Source organism: Uloborus diversus, chromosome 2 (assembly GCF_026930045.1).
Source record: "Uloborus diversus isolate 005 chromosome 2, Udiv.v.3.1, whole genome shotgun sequence".
Lineage (NCBI taxonomy): Eukaryota > Metazoa > Arthropoda > Arachnida > Araneae > Uloboridae > Uloborus > Uloborus diversus.
Window position 1 is genome coordinate 215,683,109 of NC_072732.1, and position 20,239 is coordinate 215,703,347.

Below are 20,239 nucleotides of genomic sequence, written 5' to 3' on the forward strand. Positions count from 1 at the left end.
TTATTTTTTACGCATCTGCGCTTGACATCACAAGTGTTGAATTGCCATTCACTGATACCATTAGCGCACAGCGCGAATTTTCCTAACCTGGCAACGCGGTTGACAGAAAAGCGTAAACATTTAATGCGGCAATGGAGTAGCGTGCCAAAGTACATCACTCGTGACTTCATAAAGACCTCGCTTTGCTTCCAAAATTGGACATTAAAAAAAAATAGATAAAAAAACTGTTGGGAACATAAGTTTTTTCTGACTTTATGTTTGTTTTCTTTCTTTTTTTTTTTTGCTTATTTTATCAATTTTAGTGACTAAAAGTAGTCTCTAAATAGAAATCAATAACTTTCATTACCATAGTTCAATGCACCGTTTATATGAGGTTCTCACACATAAACGGTGCACACATTGAACTCTGGCAATGAAAGTTATTGTATACTTTGTATTTATTAAAATGATTAAAAACCTCACGTGACGTTTGTTTTTCTTACTGTGACGATACAGCGATTACATAATGGGGTCGTTTCCAAAATTTAAAAAGTATTTTTTTCTGAAAGAGTACGTTTAAAAAGATAGAATCTGACTATTTTAAAAATAGTTTGACTAAGTTTAATATTTTTAAAAAAATTACTTCAAGCGGTGCGCTTTCATTGTTTACGACACTTCGGCCGATGACATCACAAATGATGAAATGCCGTTCAGTGTTGCCATTCACAGAGCATAATATTTAATTCGCATCTTTACTCACGAGTACTAGCAACGATATGGTTAATTACAAGCCGTAGAACGCAATATTTCATTCGCATGTTGATTATCATAACGTGGAAATGCGGTAGACATATGCGCCAAATTGCATCATTTGTGACGTCATAAAGACCACGCCATGCTTGCAAAATCGGACACTTTAAAAAATTAATTGAAAAATAACTGTTGGGAAAATAAAAGTAGTTTCTGGGTCCATGTTTTTTTTTTTTTTTTTTTTTTTTTGCTTATTCTATCATTTTCAGGACTAAAACTAGTACTTTTCACTGAAGGAAACAACCCCATTGTGCTTCTTTCTATTTTTTTCCCTTTCTTTTTTTTACGATGTCATAAAAAATTCTCCAACCTGTGAGGTGTAATGACCCTAAACCGCACATTCAGACGACTATTTGTTGCTTGTAGTATAACGAAAGGCTCGCATATAAAACATTTGTAAATGACAAAAGAAAACTTCCTGTAGGGTAACACCACCAATCACAGCCACGCTTAAGACATCGCTCTCAGGTTATCTCAATTTTGTGTACCTTTTAATGTATTTGTACTTTTTAAACTATTTTTCTCTCATGCAACTGCATCCCATCTAATGTTTGGCTGCTTCTGGATCCTCCGAATTAATTTGTTCTATTTTTATGTGCCCAATTTCGAAAAAAAGTCCGACCCCCCCCCCCCCCCCCCCCAGTAACGGACGCCGAAAAATCTGATGATACCCAATAACAGATCGGATGGGGAAAGATGAGTAATGGAAAAAATTCCTTTTTTCTCTTCAAAATGTGCAACACTTCTTTATTTTTAGAACTTAAGCTTTTTTAAATTCAAATGAACATACAACACCAACTGACCTCGTGGTGTCTGTTCATAACCTTCCACCAGTGCGTTGTAAATACTAGATGGTCCATAAAATTCACTCTGATAAACACTAGATGGTTTCACCGTGTTTATGAGCCACAGCAACATCAGTTTTACCCCCCAAAAAGGCTTATTATTTAAATCCAAACTTATGAATGTCTGTTGCAGTTTGCCTTACCCTGTTTTTCCTTACATCCATGTATCACTTATTGCAGTGCTTTCACCCTTAATTTTTACATGGAGGGCCGCATCTCGTTTTTAGATGAATCTTGCAGTTCAGAACGCATATAAAAGTTAAATATGCTAAAAAATTTCTACATAGCATGGGAAAACACGTAAAAAGAAAGAAGTTTTCTAACCAAGACATGTTGTTAGCATTATTGGAAGCTTATTTTATTGATACGAAGTTTCCCCTTGCTTTTTAGGAACTAATTTTTCACTATTTAGCCCCCGAATGGCAATTACTAAATGAAGAGAATCTTGTTTTGGAAGGTTACAGATCAGTGCTTTAATTTGCAACATTGAACAATATAACAAGCCGCATTGATCAGCTTCACGGTATTTATATAGTCCTAGCATTGTAGGTTGCGCACGATTAACTTGGACCTTATATGGTCCTAGGACGGTAGGTTTGAAACCACTGACTTGGGCCTTATATGGTCCTAGGACCGTAGGCTGCGCACCACTAATTTGGGCCTTATATAGTCCCAGGACCGTAGATTGCGCACCACTGACTTGGGTCTTATATGGTCCTAGGACCGTAGGTCGCACAAAACTGACTTGGGCCCTATATGTTCCTAGGTTCGTAGGTCGCACCACTGACTTGGGCTTTATGTAGTCCTAGGACCGTAGGTTGCGCACCACTGACTTGGGTCATATGACTTGCTATAATATATGCAATAGTTTCTGTTTTTTTTTTTTTTTTTTTTTTAATCGAGCCCATTTTGTTGCCAGCAAGCCAACTATAGCGATCATCACCCTTTTTGTTCTAGGAAAATGTTGCGCCTGGGGAAAACAGTGCCCTGGGAGGAGGCCTTGTCCATCGTAACGAACGGTGAGTTCAAACAGCTGAGCGCAACACCCCTGTTGGAGTACTTCGAACCACTTCACAACTGGCTCAAGGAACAGAACCGAAACGAGTACATCGGATGGAAGACCTCAGACCCCACGGTGTGTCCGAAGGGCACGGATGAAGGTCCGGAGGGCAGAGGTACCAGTCCGGTAGGTGGAAGCTTGGAGTGTACAAGTCCGGAGAGAACAAGTCCAGAAGATAGAAGCTTGAAGGGTAAAAGTTCGGAACGTAAAGGTAGAAGTCAAAGAAGAGAAGATACGGAAGATGAACCCATCTATATCAAAGTCCATATCAGGGAATAATATAACCAAACGGTTGAAAGCAGACAATGTTTTAGGGATAAGCGATTTAATTAAAATAAACTATTCTTTCACAGAATCAACAGCTCATTTAAAGTGGGATTTACTGATTTGCAACTTCGATTTTTTTAAATATCGAATTTCTTAATGTTATTTATTGACATATATATAATTTAAAATAAATATACTGAATCACTTTCCAAAGCTCTGAAAATTTTCACTGTCACAACTAGTGATATGGATCAGGTAAATACCCAGCGGGTAGGTAAATATTTTTTTGGTACTCAAGGCCTGGGTAAATACCCAAAAACAGGGTATTTTACAAAAAAAAAAAAAAATGCAAAAAGTGAATGGGAATTTTTTTTAAAAATCTAAATATGAAATAATTGGTAAAACTCTTTCATACATATGTATTACACATACACAGTTTATAATATTTTTTATGGAAAGACTTGATGAAATTATGAAAGAAACATATCGTGAACCAAAGAATCTTTCTTTTCAATGTCATAATTGGAGAGTATAAGCAATTCAATGATGAACTTCAGGATTTCAAAATCACCAAAAGCTAAACTTCATACATCTATACATGGTACACTAAGTATCGTAGAAAATAACCAGAAATAACAGAAGTTTTACAATGTAACATATATTTTCTCGTGCAATTTTAAATAAAAAAGAAAACCATCATGTTAATTAAAAACTATGACAAATCTATTGAATCCGATGCATTAGAGACATCCACTTACCTGAGTCCACTTTGATTTTTCTATTAAGGTACATATGCAGGTAAATAAACAGTTGATGATTAAGACTGGGGGGGGGGGGCGAGTTCACAAAGGAAGTTCAGTCTAATTGAGTTAACTTATTCATTTGATAACATAATACGTGAAGCCACCGGAGTTCATCTATGCAACAACATTGCACAATTATTACTACTATATAATTATTCAAACATTTAGTGTCGCAGCCGGTTTGCTTGAAAAGCAGACTAAAATTTAAAATCTTCGAAGGATAATATGTTTTTCCGAATTCTAGGTTTCTACGTCAATATTCATTGAGCCTTCAGACTCGAGAAAACCATGGAAGCGCCTGGTAGTAAAAAAAAATAGTTCTAGGTCCCTTTGAACGAGTCTCTTCTCAGTCGGCGATGTATACATGAGTTTTGCTTCACTTCAAATCATTTTTAACTTGGAACCATTTCTTTCAAAGTGCCTTAATAACTGCATATCGCGATCGGGATTTTTTGGATAAACTTATTATAAACTGCAAAATAAATTTGTAAATCTGAAGCGAAATTAAGTGGCTAACAATTATAAACATTCTTAATTCATCTTTTCTCAATTTTTGTTAAAATGAGTTAAACAATGCTGCTTTGTTTGTTCTTCTAAGAACTAACTGCTGCGGTTTCTTTTTTTTTTTTTTGATGAGGACCACAATTTTTGTTTCGCCATTTCATTCAATAAAATACATTGCAGATAATACAGGAACTAGGGCCATCGTGACCGAGAGGTCAGAAGCAACATATCAGACATCTGCCTGCGCGCAGAAAAGAAGATCGCGGTTTCAAACCCAGTCTTCACCATTAGTGTTAATAATTCTTTTTGTGATGAAAATTTCCCTCAGACTTACACTACCTAAACCTTGTAGTACTCAATGTGGAGAATGGTGAAGTGTCTTATATAAAATACTAAAAAAATACAGGAAAGAATTCACAGAACAAAGAGGGAAATCACATTTTAGAGCAAGCACAGGAGTCGAACCTATCCCCTAATGTAGGCCAACTAATCGCTGTCCTCTCGGCCACTGAGACCTCTTCCGCGCAAGTTATATATTTGCCTTGGAACCTATATCCTTTCATCTCATTTCAAACAGTAAAGTTCTTTCTAAGCAGAGAATCACACGAATACTGCAAAAATAAAAAGTTGAAATCGGTTGCAAACGAAAGAGCATGTTGGGATATTTCTTTAACACAAAAACTATCTGCCCTCTCTATCCAGGTATACGGTCATAAAGTCCTTTTTGCGGGGACAATTAAGCAAAAATAGATTTAAAACAGCTTTACTTTCAAGCACAAAAACAAAACAACGTTGCGAACATTTGTTTCAGATCTTCAGCATAAAGGTATCAACTGTTTTACAGGTGAAAATCATTTGAATCTTTATGCATTGATAAATGGGTTTGTTGTGATCTCAAAACACGTGTCTGAAATATTTTTGCGAATTTCTGCTTTAAAATAAAGTTAGGGGCCTACGTGGAGGAACCGCAAAAGATCTAACTCATTGAGAAGAGATAAAATATAAAGAGTCAAGATTTTCATTCGTGAAACCAAGACCCCACGTCACGTGATAGATTTTAAAACAAAGCATTGGAAGAAATCGGGTTTCTTTCGCTAGTTTCACGCAAAACGTGCCAACCATTCGTCGTTTGTTGAGTCACGTGATTTGGGGTCTATGGGTCAATTTTTGCTAAGTCAATGATTGGACTTACTCCCTCCATTTAAATTAATGCTCTACGATCTAGCTCTGACAGCTGCTTGCGAGCAGAAAAGAACGCCATTGGTTCAGTGACCCGATTGTTGTTGTTTGACCGCGGATTGTATGTAATTTGGCAATCTGCCAAGTAAAGACTATTCCATCTGAATTAATCTAGCAGGTGAGATGGGAAAATAACGATGGGCTTTTGATGCACGCGATTTATAATGTCACTAGTGCCTTACTCATTTATTGCATTCTCTAAAATAAAATAAGGGAAGACTAAAATAGTTACCATGGAAACAACAAAAATAAAAAAAAATATTTTCATTTCGTTCAGGAACGTAAAAGCAAAATGGTAAGCTCAAAACTTTGTTGTGAATAAATAAATCAATTAATTTTTGTCGTAAGAATATGATTGAATAGACTTCAGATTTTAAAAAAAATGTTAATGAGAGCAAATTTTCATTTTTACGAAACTAAGGCTAAATAATAAAGAGGCAAAAGTGCACATCTGTAACAAACCAACTAACACCCCTATAAACTAATAGATACGTCCATTTCCGCCTATGAACCGGATATTAGCCTTTCCATGTAATCGATGGTCGGACAATACTTCCTTCTCTTTGAGATGTAAATTCCAGTCTAACTTGTGCTATTTTTTCTGTGTAATACTCGATGTGAAGCAAGGCAAAATCCATGTATTAATTAAAATAAATAAATAAATAAGTTCAATTTCGTTCATTTTTTTTTTTCATTTTCTTATCAAAAGAATGACACTATTTTTTATTTCATTTTTCTCCCTATTTCAGTTTTCATAGTGCTACGGTTTTAATTTATCTTCTTCTCAGATTTTAAACATAGATTTAGTCATAGAGGATTTATTACACAATCAGCCTGTCCTTGTGCAACCACTGTATCAACACCAAAAAAAAAAAAAAAAAAGGAGACCATATCCATCGAGAAAATTTAAAAATCATCTTTATAGAAAGCTTTATGAAATACAACAATCAAGTTATTCGATAGGGAACTTTGTCTGGAGTCGTTTCATGTCTTCTTATTTGAAGTACCTAAAAGGAAAAAAATAAAAGAATTAATAATGACGTAGTTACAAGACATTTAAAGAGCATTTAATAATTTTAAAAATTTATTAGAGAATTGCGTTGTAGGAAAGTAAGAAAAACCTGATTTTAACGGATACACAAAAATGTCCTTATTCAAGGTGACTTTCTGAAATCCGCCCAGTTCAATATTGGCGCAACTTTTTCCTTTTTTCGTTTTTATTATTTATTAATTTGTACTTTATTTATGTATTTATTTATTAGGGATTTTCTTCATTTTTTTTCGATTTATCTTTTTGTATCTTTCATTGGAGTCGGTCATTTTCCCCCAAAGTTCGAACTCTACCAGTGCTTGAGGAGATCTTTCCCTTTTATTTAAGGAGCTAGTACTCAAAGAAGTATTTGGCTTCTTAAACTGAAAAGAAGCGACGGTAGGTGAATATATTTCATAGAGGTTAAAATATTAAAATCCTTTCGTATTATTGTATCCATAAAATAAACTCGAAGAATTTAAAAAAATGATTCCAAAGAAGAAAAAAAAACGTCTGATCGCCTTGCAGTAGAATCATAAAAATAACGCCAAAAAAAAAAAAAAAAAAAAAAAAAAAAAAAAAAAAAAAAAACACACGAAAAGTGTTACATTATTTCGATATTAATAACTCACTGTTAAAAACAAAATTTGTGTACCTGTATTTTTCCAGTAAATGACGCAATGGCGATTTGGTGATTTTAAATCACTCGAATACTTCCTGAAAATCAATAACAAACACTGACGAAAGCAATTCCTTGGGGAAAAGGATGTTCTCTCGAAATGTTTTCTGCCTGGATTGTTTTCAGAAATTCATACTCGATAATGATCGTGGATGATTTCATGCCAATAACAGGTAAGTTTTACGATTTTGGTACAGTAAAACTTGTCTACAATGATACTGTTGCGACCTAAACAAAAAATTTTATGGACAGGTTATTGATTAGCCCTTTAGATATTTTCACCCCTTACATGTCATGTGCATTAGGATGGTTCAAAAAAACTTTTTTTCAGCTAGAGTCCAGGACACGCCCTAATTTTTTTAGACTTACTAATATTATTGTGCTGTAAAAGTTTTAGCTTCTTACTTAAATTTAAAGAGGGTGCTCAATGACCCCTCAATTTAACATTAGCCGTATCATAGAAAATCACTAATTTAGAAACATTTAATTTCCCCAGCTGTTTTTTTTTTCTTTTTTTGTAAATGATTATTTTATTGCAATGTATATGCATAATACTCGTGTATATTTTAATATGTAGCGTTTTTTTTTAAATTTCGAAGTATTTTTTAACCCCCCTCCCCATACTAATGAAATTTGGAAGAGGGGGTTGAGCACCCTGTTTCAGTTGAAACAGGAAGCTAAAATTCTTCCAGTATATTGCTGTACACAAGTCTAAAAATATTGAGGGTTGTCCTGGTATCTGGGAGAATTTTTTTTTTTTTTTACATGTATTTTTGAACCACCCTAATGTGCATATATAATATTAATTTTATTTAAATACAGCTTCAAATAATCTAATAATAAGTAATTTAATCTTTTAGTAATTTTTTTTTCCTGACTAATATGAATAAAATTTGAAAATGTGTTTACATACTAGACAAAGATATTTTCGTTACTATCAGCATTAGCAATATCTTTACGCAATGAAAATTAGGTTAACGTTGCCACTAGTGGCACCTTTCAGTTGCTTTCGTTTGGTTTGGTGTCCACACACTTTACTTTTTCCTACTTCTATTTTTTCTTTTTCAAAAAGAGAGTGTACCTATGGTTTAGAAAAAAATTCTCAAATTTTCATCTGTATTTACTTGCTTTGGTCCTTTATCAATGGGGTAGTTTCTAAAATTTTAAAAGTATTTTTATCTGAAAGAGCATGCTTAAAGACATAGGATTTGACCATTTTTAAAATAATTTGTATAGGTTTAATATTTTTAAAAAATTACTTAAATCGACGCGCTTTCAATGTTTATGCTTCTGTCCGATGACGTCACAAATGATGAAATGCCATTCACCGTTGCGATTCACAGAGCAAAATATTTAGTTCGCATCTTTACTCACGTGTATTGGCTACGATAGGGTTGATAGCAAGCGTAGAGCGCAATTGTAATTCGCTCTACGCTTCGCTCGATTATCATAACGTGGAATCGCGGTAGAAAGATGACGGCAAAGTGCATCATTTGTGATGTCATCAAGATCACGCCTTGTTTCAAAAATCGGACATTTTAAAAAAATTATTAAAAAATAACTGTTGGGAAAATGAAAGTATTTTCTGGGTCCATGTTTTTTTTTTCGCTTATTCTATCAAGTTCAGTGACAAAAAAATACTACTTTTGACTGAAGGAAACAACCCCATTAGATGATATTATTACATTAATATAGAAAAAGCAGTGATAATTAGATAATTAGTTTTAAAAACAGGTGCATATTATTGTTATAGACAGATGCACCTGAAATGTGATTATTGCTATAGACAGGTTGAAAACATATTAGGTGAATGATAATTTTGTCCAAACCAAAAGAGAACGTCGTTATAGACAGGTTTATTGTTATAGATAATATTGTCATACACAGGTATCACTGCACTACAAATTTTAATTCAAATGATGAATGCTTTGTACATGGCAAATACAACAGCTAAAGATAATGCTAATTCGTGAATATATCCACAAGAAAACAGGCACACCCCAGTGAACTTGCAGTTCGTTTCAGTTTCGTACGCCCCCCCCCCCCCCCTCCATAATACAGTAGACCCTCGTTTTACGCGGGTTTATTTTACTCGGTTTCGCTTATACGCGGTTTAAGATTTGATTCCTTTATTTTATTTTACGCGGATGAGTTTCGGTTTTACGCGGATGCGGCAAGGCAAACAGATAAAATTTTCTCCTCTTTCAAAATCCATACTCCTAAAGATTGCAGATTACGCGTAATCAACTGCATTTTGGCGTGCTAATAATCGAGCTTTGGCCACTGGAGACATTTTAAGCAATTGGTTCCAGAGCTTTTTTCAGAAGTAAAGTTATTAAACTCACACAATTCAGAACTCACTGGAAGAAGAGCTTTTTAGGAGTGACAAAGGAGGCCAAAACCAACGAGGATACCGACGTCGGTGACGAACAACCAAAAACGTTTACATTAAAATTTTGAGTCATTCCTAGACAATAGAAATGATCCTTCTGATTTGTTAGTGAAGGAAGATTCTATAATAGAAGTGACTCAAGTGAACAAGGATGCGTTAATGTTCTGCAAGAATTACAGAGAAAAATTCTTAATGACTGCCAAAAGATTATCATAGCCAGCTCCTCTTTATAAACAGGACAAGAAATTAATTTATGTTTATTTAGAGACTAGTGGTATACGCACGGCTTTGCTCGTAGTAGAAAATTAAAAGGTCTTTTGGTTCGCCTGTATATTTACAAATAATGTATGGTGAATTTCTCGCCACCTGGCTTGCCCATGTTATGGTCCCACGTTGTGATAACTTGGTAATTTACTCGTCCATCTTATGATAATTTTGCTCTTGAAATTGGAAAAATGTTCTTGAAATTGGAATAGAAAAAGAACAAAATCGAATTTTCGAAAAAACGCTTCGAGGTGCCCACTCCCAAGCTATAAACTAACTTTGTCTCAAATTTCATTGAAATCGGCAGAACGGTCTAGGTGCTATGCGCGTCAGAGAGATCCAGACAGAGAGACTATCAGCTTTATTATTAGTAAAGAAGACACACTAGGTCAAAATAAATACCTAGCGTGATTTCGCATCGTAAGAGCGTGGCACCAAAAATATCTAGTGCCATTGACTACCGTGGCTAAATGGTGGCACATGAAATACCGGATACCCAATCGGGGGCTCGTACTAGTAGACCGGGATCTGAAGGGGGTTGAGCATGCATGGAAAGGCTGACGCAATATTATTTCTGATTATTGTCACAGGCACGATGGTGATTATGAAACCACATGTCGTCGCCCCCCTGGCTGGTCGACAACCCCGGGGGAGGGGGGAAAGCAGTGGGGGAGCCGTTTTCTAAAACACTCATAACTCGCGAACTATTTGAGATAAAGCATTGAAAAAAAAGGGAAACGACGAAACAAAACAAGGGCTTCATAAAAGCTAAATATGATTATGTACCTATCTTTGTTGGTTTCTGAGAAAAATTCCATTTTTCGCAAACAAGCAAAATTTTTGAATAAAATGCGCAAAACAAACTTTTTTGACCAAAATAAATTCCAAATCAAAATTGTTTGATTTTTTTTCAAATAAAGTCCAAAATATCATTATTCAGTTTGTTAAAATCATTTAAGTACTGCTAATGGATTGAAAAACAAAATGACAGTAGCAAGCTCGAACACGATTTGCATTATAGTTCAGGATCTGAAGGGGTATTTTGAGTATGCATGGAAGACCTGACGCAAAATTATTTCTGATTAATGTCACAGGCACTATAGTGATTATAAAACCACATGTCTTCGCCCCCCTGGATGGTCGACAACCCCGGGGGAGGGGGAAAGCAGTGGGTGGGGGAGCCGTTTGCTAAAACACCCATAACTCGCGAACTATTTGAAATAAAACATCGAAAAATGTGGCAATCGACGCAACAAAACAAGGGCTTCATAAAAGATAAATATGATTATGGACCTATCTTTGTTGGTTTCTGAGTAAAATTCTATTTTTCGCAAACAAGCAAAAAATTTGAATAAAATACGCATTGTTTTTTTTTTCAAACTATCAAAATTATTTAACTCTTTAAGGAACCAATAAAATCTGAAATATCACTATCCAGTTAGTTTAAAATTACTTGAATATTATCAAAGCGTTGAAAAGTGAAATAAAAGCAAGCTCAAAAAGCATTTGAGGTAATTCACAAAAGGAAAAAAAAAAAAAAAAACAAGTTTGCGGAATGTACCTTGAAGACTCGACGTAAACCAAAGTAAATTTTGTGGCTCTCCTGTTTTGGCGGTTTTATTTCGTAATATTATCAAAACAATGTCCCAGTTAAGTAATTACTTAACCTTTAACGCATTTTAGCTACTTAGTATGGGTCACAATGGCACTTTTTTAAAAATTAAAACATTCAAGTTTGCAAGTACGAAGTAATTACGGAAAGGATAAATGATCAGGATAACCCTTTTGCAGGTTTTACACCTGAGTTATGAAACATAGTGAGCGAGGCTATTGCCACATAAGCAGCATCAAAATTTCAGTGGAACGTTAAAGAAAATGTGAATAGTCTCTTATCCAGAGAAGTCATGCAATGGCAATGTCTTCAATAGCGACTGCAAAACAGCAAAAGAAAACTAAAGAAAAACATTTAACCTGGGAAACGTTAGCTCAAAAGTGATGTTAGTACATCTAAAAATCACTCCCATACAATAAGTCCAATGGTAGGTTAGGTTCATCAGAATGGTTCACGAAGCAAAGCGCTAGGTCCGATTTCGTGAAAGTAATTGAAAATGATACTTCTTGCAGCAAAACTCTGGAAGAAGCACCCTATTTTAAGAACGAAGTTCAAGTTATCGATGGAATGACTCTGGTCCATAATGTCCCAAACACTACTTTCAAATGTAGCAAAGATTTTGCAGGTCTCCAAATAAAAAATAATAAAATTTTCTCTCCAATAGTCAAACTACAAGAGTGGACCTTAAACACGATCGGTACATCTCACTGTCGTTTTCATAACTTGAAAACCAGAAGTTCCGAAAAGTACATTACACACACACACAATAATTTCTTGTCATTTCCATCAGAAATAAATATAATATCAGCTCTTTACCATGCTTCTGGAATTCTTTCCAACATGTGCTAAGAAGTATTGCTCAACTCTACTATTGAATCAATTCCCCTGTACCTTAGCAGTGCCGTTAGATGTAACCAAGTTTGGGTTTCACTTGAATGAAAATAAAACAATAAAGCCCCGCACCTTAGGATGCAGTCAATGTTACCTGAGAGTTTAATTCCACCCTGCGCAGGCAAGAACTGTAAATAATCTGGTAATTTTTTTATTAATAATTCATCTTGCTGTAAATACTGTGCTTTTAAGACTAAAGCAAAAACCCATAAACTACAAAATACAAAGAGAACGATTCAATAGAACAATTATAAGTCAACAAAAAAGAGTATGATCCAGCTTTCAGAATTTCTGATATATTAATGCTTTATGTATGCATATTGATGTTCTACAATTATTTTTTAATACGCATTATTTTACTAATTTTATTTAATTAGTTTTTTTAGAACTCTAGTGTATAATTTTATATTTATATTCTTTTTCATAAAAACTCAAGCTTCTCATTTTTTATATTTATTTAGTACATATTATTTCTTGTATCATTGTCCTTTGTTGAGTAAATTATAAAAAGCAATATCCGCAAAACAATACCCGCAATATTCTTTTGTGTAAATTGAAAACATAAATTAATAGATATAAATTAAAATTATATTTGAATTAAAACTACTCTGGGTCTGGTTCCCTAGTTCCTCTCAAATTTAAAACAGTATATAACAAAATTTTGAATACTTTGCAATTAGAATAAGTTTGTAAACTGAAGAATGAATAGTTCGTCATAAGGATAATAAGGCTTTTTTTTTCTCCTTAGCATACTACCGTTTTATTCAATGCGCTATCTTAGGCAAGTGCTTGCATTTTCTATTCCGCTTTTTAACGCTCACGTTGGTAATAATTAAGTAGTTTTAAACAAACTGAATAATGAAGTTTCAGGTTTTATTGATTCCCTAAACGGTTAAATAATTTTAAAAAAGAACTTATCTTTCAAAAAAAAAAAAGCTTTTTCGTATTCTATTCAAAATTTTTGCATGGCTGCTAAAAAAGGAATTTTAATTAAAAACCAACAAAGATAGGACGATAAACATGTTTAGGTTTTTCAAGCCCTTGTTCTGTTGCATCTTTTGCCACTTTTTCCCGTGTTTTATTTCAAATAGTTCGCGAATTATGAGTGTTTTAGCAAACGGCTCCCCCCCTACTGCTTTCCCCCTCCCCTGGGGTTGTCGACCATCCAGGGGGGCGAAGACATGTGGTTTCATAATCAATATAGTGCCTGTGACATTAATCAGAAATAATTTTGCGTCAGGTCTTCCATGCATGCTCAAAATACCCCTTCAGATCCTGAACTATAATGCAAATCGTGTACGAGCTTGCTACTGTCATTTTGTTTTTCAACGCGTTAACAGTACTTAAATGATTTTAACAAACTGAATAATGATATTTTGGACTTTATTTGAAAAAAAATCAAACAATTTTGATTTGGAATTTATTTTGGTCAAAAAAAAGTTTGTTTTGCGCATTTTATTCGAAAATTTTGCTTGTTTGCGAAAAATGGAATTTTACTCAGAAACCAACAAAGATAGGTCCATAATCATATTTAGCTTTTATGAAGCCCTTGTTTTGTTGCGTCGATTGCCACATTTTTCAGTGTTTTATCTCAAATAGTTCGCGAGTTATGAGTGTTTTAGAAAACGGCTCCCCAACTGCTTTCCCCCCTCTCCCGGGGTTGTCGACCACCCAGGGGGGCGACGACATGTGGTTTCATAATCACCATCGTGCCTGTAACAATAATCAGAAATAATATTGCGTCAGCCTTTCCATGCATGCTCAACCCCCTTCAGATCCTGGACTATAGGAGTGCAAAAGGCGATGAACCATAACCTCCTCAATACCTGCGACACCTGGAGGAAACACTAAACAACACTTACAAAAAAAGGCAAATGTAATGTATCGATTCAGTATTGGTTATTTTCTTGTTGATACATGACAGTACTGAAAAAAGGGTATTTCATTGACATTTTACTCATAGTTTGTCCATAAGGAAATTAATAGAGCATTTTCTGAAAAAAAAATAAAAAAAAATAGGAAATTACAGTAGAACCTCGTTTGTTTGTTTCCCTTTTATCCGGATCTCCGGTTTATCCGGATAAAATTTTTTACAGTAAAGAAAGATAGGTTACTTAAATAAAAGTTTTAATAATGACAACAAGAGCAGAAGTATGAATACGCCAAATATATGTTTTTTTTTAATTTTTATTATTAAACGTATAACTCCTGCATAGAATGTACAAAAAATTATCCTACTAATCTGACATAATCAGCAGGGCATACTTTTGAGTGTCAGTTCGACATTGCTGCTACTGAACTATAAATGAGGAAGTATTGGCTAGAAACGATACTACAGTGGTTGCCAAAATTACAAGGACAAAAGAAAATTACCCAAAATCTTGACTGCATTTGGTTGGAGAGTTATGCAAATTAAATGACTGGAAAGTAATGGTAAAAGGAACATTTTAACTACTTTTATTGAAAATACGTAGGAATTTTGTTTCTATTGAATGAAGTTTGAATTTAAACATCCCTGTAAAAATGGACAAAGTTATAAGGACAATAAGATTTGTGTGTTCAAAAAAGCAAAATTTACTTGCTTTTTTGCTCTGCACACTGCATTACATAACAACATAATTGCTTAGAAAGCGATTGGGAGCGTCACATTCAATTTTTAGTCATGCCGCTAGATACTAAACTTAGAGCATTTGAGAAAAGGAAAATGATTGATTTAAAAACTTCACGACTTACTGCACGTCAAATAACAACAAATATGAATCGACAGAGCTTGCTCCAAAAAACAAACATCAAGAGATATTGGATGAGAATTCGTTACGATTAATCCAGAACGTTTCAAACGTTCAAAGTTAGTCTTGAGCTTGAGGAAGTTGAACAGCCTCTTTGGAAAGAAAGAACATTAATTCTGAATCTTTTTTTTTTCTTTTGCAGTGCGTGAACATTGGAAAACCTCAGGTAATGAAGAACATCCCATCAAATATAGTGATTGCAGCGTGGCTGGTGGTTCTGGGGTTGAGTTTTTGTTCAGCGAATGGCGAAAGAGAAGACATGAAGACCATAATCGAGCGGAAGTGTCCGGAGAAAAACCCTAACTACGACCCAAATAGCTTGAGCGACGCCAAGAGGTACCTGAGGCTGCATAACTGCAGATATCGACGTTGGCTACACTATGCTCAATCGCAGGATTTTAAATATCAGACGGATCTGACGGAGGAAAACAGGCAAGCTCTAGTAAGATAATTAAGCTCTAGTAAGACTAACTAGTCTACCCGTGTGGAACTCCGCACTGTACTTCGAATCGTTTCATAAGGCATTTCGCTCTTTAAAAATTTCAAAGAAAGAATATTATGAAGAAAAACCGAAAAAAGTAAGCGCACAAGAGAAGGCATGTAATTTGAAGACATCAGTAACAAAACCTCGTTAAATACAACCTTGTGATAATATGATCATCGCTCCCCTTTTGGTTGTACGTATTTTCAATGCAAATATAAATATCATTAAAAGTGTGGCTGAGTGACACGTGAAAAATCAGTAATTTTGCATGTAAAAAAACAGGTTGTGGCAAATATAGTCCTGCCCATGTAAGCATCCGACGGAAAAAAAAAAAGAAACATTAAAGAGATATTTAATGGCACGGATTCGAACTGGTGCCATTCTGATTAACAGTACGACGCTCCAACAAATCTAGCAACTGCGCCTTCCTTTTCGAATGCTATTCATTGAAGGAATGCGTAATAAAACACAGTAAAAAAAGCTTTTTGCCGAAAAAAATATAAGATCATGCGTCTATTTTTTGTCATTAGCCAGCATGACACGATTTTAAAATTATTCGGAAAACATGGAATTTTATTAAAGAATGAGGAAGATCTCACGTAGCGATTGAAACAAACATTCTAGAGAAGTAATAAATTCGATTGAAAAAATAAGTGTTTTTATTTTTGAACATTCAACTATTTCCCATAGCAGGCTTCTTTAACCTATACGGCTTAAATGCCTGCACTTGTTTTTCTTTTAATCGAACACTTAAAATTCAAAACCAAAACCAGTTGAACTGAGTCCGTTTTTTAAGTGTAATTTTTCGAACGTAGACAAAATGCTTTTTTTTTCAGCCGAAAGCAGAGGAGTAGAAAATGATTTCTTACTAATGAAGTTGATAATAATTTTAATGTTTTCTATCGTATTCGAATAAATAATTAAAGATTATGAAACTCGTAGTTTTAATTTGGCGTAGTATTTTTTCATTTGTACAAATTTCAAACACTGCTATTAGAAAAATCTACATTTCAGCATACAATGAAAATGTTTTTCTGCACAAAAAGGATTCCCTTGAGGTATATCTACTCTTTTTTATGCTTACATTATGCTCAGTGGTCTGGACGGATTCAAAAAAGGAAAGGACACCCTTCGATTAGCAGTCAACTTATCTGAATGATAACTGTAGCCTGCATAAAGGAGTCGAAACACCAAATAGCATTCCCACTGCATTTATTTTATTACGTGTGTTATCTGTTGTATGTTATGAGTACATATAATGCGTAATATTAATGTAAATTTGCTATTATGTCGGACAGCCCGAACTGGCCCAAAGTTCAGACGGTTTATAGCCGAACGCTCTACCGGAAAAAAAAACCCCACAGGTTAATTTAAAATTTTTTTTCTTGCCTAGAAGTGTTTTTATTTCTGAAAATTTTTACAATCTGTTATCGAAGGCTGTTTGAACCGTTATGGCTTAGATGGCAGCACGTGTTCATCATTTAACAGCACTGTTAAAATCAGGGGCGGCAAATAGGGGGTGCGAGAGGGGGCGGTTGCACCCCCAAATTTTTCACTAAGAATAATATAAAATGGTAAAATTCAATTTAGATAACTTAGAAAATCATTTGCCTGAATTTTCAGAACAGAAAAAACTGATGAGGATAAGTGTTTGCCTTAACTAAAGAAGTAATCTCCTCATATGAGTTAAATATTTCAAAATTGAGTAATCTATGTTATGATGGTGCATCTTGTATGAGATACCCGTACAGTGTAGAGACAGTGCAATTTTTACGCGTAAATTCCATGTCATTTTACATAAATTTTTATGTTCATATCATAACTTTATGTTCAGCTAGTAAGTGTTCATTGAGTGTACTAGAAACACATTTTAGCGACTCGGTGTATCATATGCTTTCATGGAAACTTTTTGTAAAGATATGCTATTTTTGAAAAACATCTCACATCAAAAAATACTTTCACATCAACAAATGTATCTTGAGGCTCTTTACTTGACAATCTCTGAGTGACAAAATATGGTCTTCAAGAGTTATAAAAGCCCCATGTAAGAATTACTGGAAAGCGACCTTTTCATTGATAAAAAATTTGATGTCATTTTAATATGTATGCCTTTGTCTGAATTTTTTGTTTACTTTATTTATACTGCGGAGCGTTTTTTTTTTTTGATAAATGCTACACTCTATCATAAAAATTTTAATTCGCTAATCTTAATTCTTGGATTGACAATTAAAACTCTTAGTAATTTTCGCATTAATGCATACTTGAACCACGTGTGGAACTTTGTGACAGAACTTTTCGTAACAGTTTTTAATGTATGCCAATGTGGAAGAGGTGACAAAACCCAGATAGTTTTAGTCAAAATATTAAATCAATATTTTGAATAAACTGATCAATTCAGTTTCTCAAGAAAGTGAGACAGGATTTAATGAGATATATTTAGTATTGGTCTTAACTTCAATATTATGTAGGTCTGTTATAGAAAGCGAAAAAGAAAATATTACACTTATAAGTAATAGCATGAGGAAAGAGGAATTGTTTTGTGAATTGTGACTATACTTTTTAATGACACAAAATAAATACTAGCCTATTTAAAAAGCTTTCTTGGTTATTTTAAAGAGAGGAATCTAAAGGAAATGTGCTTTTTTTGACATAACTTTCTTGCTTCCATTGTTTTTTGACTTTCAATCAGGTCAGTCATTTGAAAGATGACTCTCGTGATTAAATTGAAAAACCGACGTAAATAAAGCACAAATTTACACGAAAATACAGCATATAGCTATTTCAAGGCTACAATAATGGAGCCTCTTCATCGGTGTAAAAAACTACGCACACAACCAGAAAGTTGTAGGAGAACTGAACGTCAACCAATTTTGACTTTCGTGTCTCAGGAGGTTAGAGAATTGCCTTCGAAGCGCAATGAGGCAAAGCAAGACCTTTCACTTTAGCTATACTGGCAATAAATTAAGTCATTGGATATTGATTAACTATAGTTACAAAATTTTCTGTTCTTCCTGACTCCAAAAATAGCAGATTAAAACTTTACTAAAAAATAAAAACTAGTACCGAGATATTTTGTGAGATAAATTATAACAAAATAAATTTAAAGCTTCGGTCGAAAAAATTTTAATTGTTCTTTACAAACCTAATTATTCTTAACATTAAAACCATTTAATTATCAGTTCTTGGTAACCAATATGTATTTTATACCGTTCTGAGGAAATTCATGTTCAAGAAACTCGACCCCCCCAAACGAAATGCTGAAATGCCGCCCCTGGTTAAAATACAAAATAATTTGAACTAAGTTCTTTTTAAAACGTAGCTTTTCAAATGTAGTAAAAATGTGATACGCTATTTTTTTTTTTTTTTGCAAAAAGAAGAAAAATATATATATTGCCCTTTTAATTGAGGTAGTATTTTTTTTATTTGTACAAAGAGTCAATAACTCATTAGAAGAATCTATATTTCAACATACGATTTATTATATTTTACTGAACAAAAAATAATTCCATTGTAGTCTGAAATCTTAAATCTGATACTTATATTTTCGCTTACATTATGCTTTAATTTTCTTATCGGAGCCAAAGCTTTAAAAAAAAAAAAAAAAAACCCTTACAATTGAGTATCAATTTAGCTCTGTGTTGCATCAAGTTTTCATAACAGCTAGGAGCGTTTCTATCTCATGTATTCCCTCATATTTGTTATTCATTGTTCTTGTAATGCGCGATATTTTTCTAATTTTTTGATGCAGATTGTCCGGACGCGGGCCCGAACACGCATTCTCCTGGTTACCAGTCGAACGCTCTGCCGATCAAGCTATTCAGCTCTGTCGGTAACACTGCAAGTTAAAGTTATAAATTTAACCGAAAACCTCATTCTGGTTCTTTAAAACTGGTTTTTTTTCCCGAAAAAACAATTTTTAGACCGTGGGTCTATTTTTCGTCAGTAGCCTGCACGATAAGTTATAAAATAAGGTGTAAATCAAAGAAATCGATCAAGAATTGAGGAAAATCTCGCGTAGAAACCAAAAACAGGCTACAGAAATAATATATAAGGATTTTAAGTAGTTCTCACGATAAGTAGAGAGTAGTGACTTGGTCACTCAACATGGTGAAAAAGTTGTAAGTGGCATTTTAAGCAAAAACAAAATGATGTCTAGGTGGACCCCATACTTGGGGATATTTCGATAATTGGGAATCTGGCGACTTTTCCTTATTGGCGTCAATTTTTGGCTCTAGCGCCTGCACGAGAGTTATTTTTCTTCGCAAATCTAAACAAAGAGACATTCACATAGGGTTACTGTAAATCAGCAGGGTTACCAAAAAAAATTATTTACGCGAAAAAATGAAACGACCGCGCCAGATTCCCAATTATCGAAATATCCCCCCATACTTCTTTGAAGACCAAGTATAACTAATGTAAGTTTGAACTCAAAATAATGGTTGAGTTTACTGATGTACGCGTTAGAAGTAATACTTTTTAAATTAAGTAATCAGAGTGCGGCCTGTCGACCAGGTTTACCAGGGGAAAATTCAGGAAAATATCCAAACAGCATCGTGAAATTAGCCAAAAATAGTTTACTTGTACAAAATTT

General features: G+C 34.2%; 2 protein-coding genes across 2 annotated transcripts in view; both read left to right on the forward strand.

Moving 5' to 3' along the window:
- LOC129216798 (angiotensin-converting enzyme-like) overlaps window positions 1–2,973 on the forward strand; it is a 46,586-nt gene extending 43,613 nt beyond the window's left edge. Inside the window, exon 12 of the mRNA XM_054851014.1 lies at window positions 2,592–2,973. Within this exon, the coding sequence (XP_054706989.1) occupies window positions 2,592–2,973 (382 nt within the window). The remainder of the gene's footprint in view (window positions 1–2,591) is intronic.
- A 234-nt stretch (window positions 2,974–3,207) lies between these two features.
- LOC129216800 (angiotensin-converting enzyme-like) overlaps window positions 3,208–20,239 on the forward strand; it is a 39,815-nt gene continuing 22,783 nt past the window's right edge. Inside the window, exons 1-2 of the mRNA XM_054851015.1 lie at window positions 3,208–3,216; window positions 15,307–15,606. Of these exons, the coding sequence (XP_054706990.1) occupies window positions 3,208–3,216; window positions 15,307–15,606 (309 nt within the window). The remainder of the gene's footprint in view (window positions 3,217–15,306; window positions 15,607–20,239) is intronic.